General features: G+C 40.9%; 1 protein-coding gene across 2 annotated transcripts; it reads left to right on the top strand.

The window, feature by feature from the left end:
• Positions 1-290: 290 nt before the first annotated feature.
• Positions 291-6,991, top strand: LOC117419892 (protein SYS1 homolog). 2 transcript variants are annotated; one of them, XM_034033256.3, is made up of 4 exons: positions 291-487; positions 1,765-2,058; positions 3,675-3,742; positions 4,030-6,991. In XM_034033256.3, the coding sequence occupies exons 2-4, from the start codon at positions 1,897-1,899 to the stop codon at positions 4,268-4,270; spliced, it is 471 nt and encodes a 156-aa protein (XP_033889147.3). In that variant the 5' UTR covers positions 291-487; positions 1,765-1,896; the 3' UTR covers positions 4,271-6,991. The 2 variants fall into 2 exon arrangements, with proteins under 2 accessions (XP_033889147.3, XP_033889141.3); XM_034033250.3 differs by having other exon boundaries at positions 291-514.
• Positions 6,992-7,291: the final 300 nt, after the last annotated feature.

Raw genomic sequence — 7,291 nt, 5'->3', positions numbered from 1 at the left:
AATACATTCAATATGTGTCTAATCCCAACTAGCTGGTCACCCGCTCACCAGCAAGTCTTATATTGTTTTAGTTTCCCCTCCCTACCAATATTTGGCGTCACATTTAATTATTTTCTCAATTTCGACCTTGCGCCATTACCCACTTAGGCTGTGTTTTTCTCTCTACCATCTAACGTCATTGTACAGTTCTGCTATGTCACTTGAACTTTGATAGCCAACGTTATCTACTCATATAAATCCGGATGTATTAAATGTCCGGATGTATTCACTGTCCAATCACATATCACATCCTGCCAGTATCGTGACGCCGTAGCACGCCCACTCTTGCCCTAACGCTTCTGTTTCCGGTCTGGTTGTGTATTGGGGATGTTGACGTTGTGTATCACGGGTGTTGATTGTAATACGTGTGATATATCTGCTAAAATTAATTACATGGACCAACTCCTGGTTTGGAAGATACGGACGTGTCGATATTGCTGTCGTTAATGTGAGTGTTTTCGCCCAGAGAGAAACGGTAAGTGGGAACCGGGGTAGCGGGTCGTGGGGCCTGGACTGGAGAGACCTACTGTTTCTGTGTCAACCATATGTATTAACGGGGGGTACCTGTGTAGAGCAGTCACTTTTCTTGTTTCAAATACTTATATAGATTTTTTTGCTTATTGTAAATAACCCCGGGAAAAGACGGCCTTCGTTTAGTTTATTATAATCTAGACTTACACACATAGTGTTGTGTAAGTGGATCAGAGGGCGGTCAACAGCGGTGAACAATACACTGTTGCCAACTATTAAAACCAAGATTGAAATAAGAAATCATGTTTTGTAGTTATAAACGTTAAAACACCGTTTAAAATTATTTCAGGGGAATGTCCGTATGGTATGACGGTTCGTGACGTAATCGTCTCGCTTCATCAAGTTCAAGACTGTTGCATCTGCTTATTGTTTTCTGTGACTCTTAGCACGTGTTGTCGCACTGTCCCTACTGTATTTTACAAATCTAGAAACCTGCTCTCCTAAAACATTTCAGGCGTTTCCACCTGCTTTTATAACCAGCTTGTTGCAAGTAAAGGGAAGATTCAGTGATTTTTTTTTTTAAACAAGAAAATTAAACTGTCAATTTTGGGGCATACATATGGTCATAGTGTCGCTTTCTAAAAAATGACAGATTTTAATTAAATAAAACTGGTACTGGTAAGTATTTGTCCTCATCTAGTCCACTAATATCTCTAAGTACTCAGCTGTGGCTTACTTAAAACCCTCTACACCCGAATCGCTATTCTCAAGTGCTTAATATGAAATAGGTTGAGACATCATATTCATGTGCTTAGCCCATGTTCATTATTGAATATATATATATATATATATATATATATATATATATATATATACACACACACACATGTAAATCAGTATAAAGTTATTAAGCCAATGCTCCAAAACATGGAGAGATGCCCAAGAGAAACCCTAGACTGAACTCGAGATCAGAGAGCTATGAATGAGGCTGTGTGGTCCAGTGGTTAAAGAAAAGGGCTTGTAACCAGGAGGTCCCCGGTTCAAATCCCACCTCAGCCACTGACTCATTGTGTGACCCTGAGCAAGTCACTTAACCTCCTTGTGCTGCGTCTTTCAGGTGAGACGTAGTTGTAAGTGACTCTGCAGCTGATGCATAGTTCATACACCCTAGTTTCTGTAAGTCGCCTTGGCTAAAGGTGTCTGCTAAATAAACAAATAATAATAAATAATAATGTTCTTCTGTTTCCCTTTCAGCTTCTGGGCAGCGAAGTGCCTGTCTAGATATTCTGGTCTGAGAAGTAGAGGGCCCCACAGCTCCCCCTCCTGGCTGCTTTGCGCTCTGCTCTTTCTGGAGTGAGTGTGTTAACTCACACCCTTTGTGTGGGGATGGTGGGCCACTTTCGCAGCTATATTTGGGACCCGGTCCTGATTGTGTCCCAGATCATACTGATGCAGTGTATCTACTACAGCTTCCTGGGGCTGTGGCTGGCCGGTATTGACAGCCTTGTGCAGAACAGCCGATCGCTCGATCAGATCTTCAGTTACGAGGTGAGGAGAGTCTACAACTAAATAAATCCCAACTAGAACCAAGTACTCCGGGATTTGCAGCCATAACCTTTTACAGAAACACCATCACAGCATCTGCACATCTCCATTAAGTACTGCATTTCAATGGATTTCCTGGAAAGTGAGGAGGGACAAAGTTTGTACCTAACTTTATATCTGTACAAATCAGATCTTTGACAAAGATGAAAACCGATTACACAATAACATATTGACTGTGCCTTTTTTAAATCCAATATCCAAGCTATATATACTCTCACTATACAAGGCAGGATTTAGTTATGTGTGTGGTCTATCATGTGCATCTCTTAAAATGGTTGGATATTTTAAGCCGGTTGGAGCAAATGAGAGCCTGTCATCTGGTACATGCCCACCTTCCCGGGCTCCGGCTCCACAGGGTTTGGCAGTGATTTCACTTATTCCTCCATCAGATGAACACACAGGACTGTAGTGGCTTGATGTATCTTCGTACTTTTGCATAATCAATAACAGTTTAGCGGCGTGACTACCGTAGCCTATGGTTCATTCGTTTTTTACTGACAAAGTATTAAACGCACAGGGCTGTGCAGTGCTTTGGTCTGTACAGTAATTCATTACTTCAGCACAGTGACTCATTATTTTACTATTTAAACGTACAATGTAAATATGTTAATAGAAATCAAGACAGTACAGATTGCAAGTTGCAGTTTACATTTCTTACTTGCAAGCATATGCACCGTGTTGTATTGATTTTAGTATATCCACATTAATTTGGCACAGTGTGCTAGTTTTTCACTTAAACATGGTTTTATCTGCATCCATGGAAAAACAATTAATACAGAAATGATGCTTGCCGTCTATCACACAGCATTCAATGTAAGTAGGTCACGGATAGAGGCAGTCCAAATCTGCAGGAAAATATGCAAGAGAACTGCGTAAATTAAGTAGATATCTGCAGAGTGTTCTGCAGAGCGTCTCATGTGTTTAGTATTTGTATAATAATGGCTTATAAAAATGTAAATCAACGTTCACACAATAGGAGCAGAACCGATGATTCAGTAGATGTAGAGTTGGGTACAAACTTGGCTCCTATTGCTTTTGAAGTGAATCTGTGAAGCAGTTCCTGACAGCTGTCAGAAATAAGCCTCTGTTTCCCCTTTCTCATTTTTGTCAAATTGTGTTATTACACAAATGTTTCTAACTGAAGCAAGCATAATACCACAGTGAATATCTTTTGAGATCTAGTACCTTCTGCATAAAAAGGGAAAAACTGACCATCAGAACCACAGTAAACTAACAAGAGGGGGTCTGGTTTGTGTTGTATATTTGCAGTTTGGTAGTCCTGTGGTTGATGTAAAGTTACAGATTTGAGTTGGAGTATTCTAGTCCTAGCACTGTATAGTTTAATAACTATATACAGTCTTACAAAATATTGCTTCTATGCTAAAAATGTCTGCAATAATCTTGCTGCACAAAGCTAAAATCAGGATTTAAGCCAATTAATTTATGGCACAACAGTGCAAAATGTCAAGTGAAATACAGACCACGCTACAGGCATTCCCCAGCGCTGAAGTCTCTATCCACGGTGTGACAGTAATGATCTCGGATCAATGTGTTTGCAGGTTCTAGGCTTCTCCACACCCCAGGGCAGGCTGTCAATGATGGCGTTTATTCTGAACTCGCTCACATGGTAAGTGCGACTGTGTCTCTGAAAATCCAGGGCATTTTGTTTCTACATCAGATTGTAGAAGCTGTTCAACACTGCAGAACTGTATTAAGGTCTAGGGAACTGCAGACCAGTACGTTAAGGATGTTTCTGCCCATATGTGCCTGCTTTTATTTGTTTTTCAAATGACTTAATGTTGCCTTTCTTGAATGAACCTATGCCCTGCCCTCAAACCAGATGCTTCCCCTTGACAAATGCTTCTTCAAACCTTGGTTTCTAAACAGTCTTTTTGTTTGATCTCCTGACCGCAGCGCTCTTGGCTTGTGGTTTTTTGTGCGTCGAGGGAAGAAGTGCTTGGATTTCACCGTGACGATCCACTTCTTCCACCTGATTGGCTGCTGGATCTACAATGCTCGCTTCCCCGGCGCCCTCTCCTGGTGGCTGGTCAACGTGGTGTGCATGGCCCTGATGGCTGTGATCGGGGAGTACCTGTGCATGCGGACTGAACTGAGGGCCATTCCTGTTAACACTGGACCCAAATCCACCCTCTGAGCCCCTGTGTGTGGGGGGTGAGGGCGTGGCCTCTATAGACATTGCTGTGGCTGGCAGAGAGAGGGGAAGTGGGCTGAACCACTTTTTTGGAAATGCCAATCTCCGTTTTTGTTACCTCCTTGTTTACTGATGCTGGAGGTGATTAAATTCATGTGTCCTTCATACAGACCTTTTTTCATGCTGTGTAGGATTACTCCTCACAAGACTTTCAGCAGCTTCTGAAGGATGGAGACAGGGAGCTGGAAGTGTTTTCCCTTACCCCAGCTGCTCTTGTGCTTGGATGGTTAGAGTTGATCTGTCCCCCAAGCAGGATGTGACGTCAATCTGGATTGAGCTATCTGCTATATTCTATCGAAATCCCAAGATAATTATCTCAGGATTTCAACTTGGTTTATATTCCCCCTTCTAAATTTGAACTGCTACTGTATGTATTTCTGAATGTATTTTAACCTTCAGAAATCAATTTCCCTTAATTACAGCTGACTTTTGGGGTTATCAGATCACTTGTCTAGGTTGTGCTGCTGCTGTTCATCCTAACTGTTAAATGACTCTCTACCCACCCTGGTTATAGAGAGGTTATTTTAAAGGTGCATGCCATGGGATTTTACCATTCACTTCCCTTTCTGATCATCATGGAGCATTTTCACTACTACCCTCATTTTCATTCACGATAGAGCAGCCCTTTCCTCCATGTTGGTCCCTGCTTTCTAAACTTTTCTTCTCAAGGGACACAATTATTATACCGGGAGGGTGGGGATTGAGTTTGCCTTATTTCCCAAGCTGTCATTTAAACTCAGAAATGTAATATTTAAACATTACCCACTCCAATTAGTTTCTCCCAGCTGAATGTGATGGCATCTGTTTTTAGCAGCCTCAAACAGGATTCCTCACGCCTATGGCACAAGGCAACACACGAGACAATGTTGGAGACGGTGCGAGCAGATTGCTTTCTAAAATGGTTTTGTCAGCGTACACAAACACACACACACACAGAGACAGAGGGTACATTCACCTGCACAGGGACAATACCAGTCTGTATTTATTAACTGTTGACTTTTCTGTATAAAAAGTGTTTTACCAGCAAAGTATTTGGCTATTTCTGTGCCGTTTCCACAGCTGCACTTCGGTTTACCCCAATGCAAGTGGGTGAGATACCTGGTAGGGTCTTCTCTGAACTAAGGTAGCTACAAGACTGAACCCTCCTCTCCTTCCTTGTATGCAACTCCACAACTGAGCAATACGAACAGTGTGTGTGCAATATTTGAGAAAGTAAATTCTAACAACGGACGGCAGCATGTTATTTTTGTATAAATACTGTAGAAGTGCTGGCTGGTTTCAGAGACCTCAGTTATCTTCACATTTCTAGTTCTAGTTGTCCGCCAGATATAACCAAGCTCAGCCAAACTGTTTTGAAAAGTTTCCTTTGGTATTGCTGGAAATACACAGTATAGTAATAGCAAGACTAAACTTCTAGTTAAAGCACCTTGACACAGACATAAAAAAGCACAATGTTGCACAACTTCTTTTACAGTATGAGAATGTGGAGGTATATGGATGCACATGTATACACTAGTCTAGCTCATGGGGATTTCCTGCCTTGTTATTAATAACTTGGCAGGGAATGTGCTTCACTTTTTGCTCTGCCCTATAACTGTGATCCTTTGATTTCATGCCCTCCTCTCGCTTTGTTCAAGTAAGGTGACCAGCCTGCTCTGTATAGATTGCTAGCAGCACAAGGTGGGGTTCTGTTGCTTGAGGCGCAAGTCTGGACGACCAAAACATCAACAGCACAACAATAAGGGACTTGGGTTTTACACTTAAAGGACTAATGTGATACGGGTTAACTCTCAAAGGAGTGCAGTGTTGAAACATGTGCCCCCCAAATCTGCTGAGCCAAAAACATGCTGTACAGTTCTGCCTGCCCAGGATTTCACACAGCAGGCAGCGAGAGAGATCAGATATGTGTTGGTTAGCTGCACCCGCTTTTTAAAAGTTTATCATAGTGAAAGTGTAGCAGTTCAAGTGTAATATTTCACAGTGAAATATGGTAAAGCATAGGTATTAAAGCTTGGTTAACTGTGGTAAATACATTGTATAACCTACAGAAAAGAATGGGAAATAAAACTGCAAAATGATATTGGAAAAATATTATAAGGGCTGCCCTACCCATCATTTCATTTCATGCACTCGAGTCTATTCATATTTTAACCCTTACAGTTTAGTTTTCAGTACAAAGTAGTGTGTATATGTATGTGTGTGTGTGTATATATATATATATATATATATATATATATATATATATATATATATATAATCATATCTCCTACCTACCCAATGTTAGAAACCTGAGCCAGGTTACAGCTAATGAACAGGTTTTTAAAGATGCCCACAGAGCAGATTTTTCTTTCTTGGGAACAACATTTTGTACAAATAAGTTCTTAGAAACATTAAATATATTTCAGAGTTCTTTATCTGCCTCTGCTTTGTTTTAGATCCTTCTGGAACTCTCCTCGCATCTGAATAAACCACACAGAAAAGGACAGGCAGTGGACATGTTTAGACAAAGGGACTCATTGTATTGAAATGTTTAGTAGTTCTTTTTAGTTGTTAGTAATTGCAAGGCATGCTAATCAAGGCTTTAAACCCATTTCTGTTGTGTTGAAGACGTTGTGTTGTACATTTTTCAAGTTCAACGTTATAAATGAAGTGTTTAAGATTGAAGTTGCTTCTTGCTGTTCCTGATCACTTCCAGTGCTATAGGGCTCATGTTCAGTGCACTTAGAGCACTGGTGAATCTAGTGTTGCTAGTACTCAAATATATATCTATATGACTTTGGAGGAAAACTGCAACTGCAGATCAGTTAGCTGCCTGTATGATTCCCGTGGTACTCTGAGAAAGTGGTTTTTGGAAAGCCGACACAATTTGCAAACTGCTGCATCAGCACCTTGTCTGTGTAAAACAATTAGATCACAGGATGCTGCATTGAACTGGGAATGGATAATAAGATTATGCAAGAGAAT

This window comes from Acipenser ruthenus, chromosome 18, assembly GCF_902713425.1.
Source record: "Acipenser ruthenus chromosome 18, fAciRut3.2 maternal haplotype, whole genome shotgun sequence".
Lineage (NCBI taxonomy): Eukaryota > Metazoa > Chordata > Actinopteri > Acipenseriformes > Acipenseridae > Acipenser > Acipenser ruthenus.
This window is presented reverse-complemented; position numbering and strand designations above follow the sequence as displayed.

Excerpts from the sequence above, each read along its gene's own strand:
- LOC117419892 (XM_034033256.3), top strand. The coding sequence starts at position 1,897 with ATGGTGGGCCACTTTCGCAGCTATATTTGGGACCCGGTCCTGATTGTG. Across the intron at positions 2,059-3,674 it reads ATCAGATCTTCAGTTACGAG|GTTCTAGGCTTCTCCACACC; the intron begins GTGAGGAGAGTC and ends ATGTGTTTGCAG. Across the intron at positions 3,743-4,029 it reads ATTCTGAACTCGCTCACATG|CGCTCTTGGCTTGTGGTTTT; the intron begins GTAAGTGCGACT and ends TCCTGACCGCAG.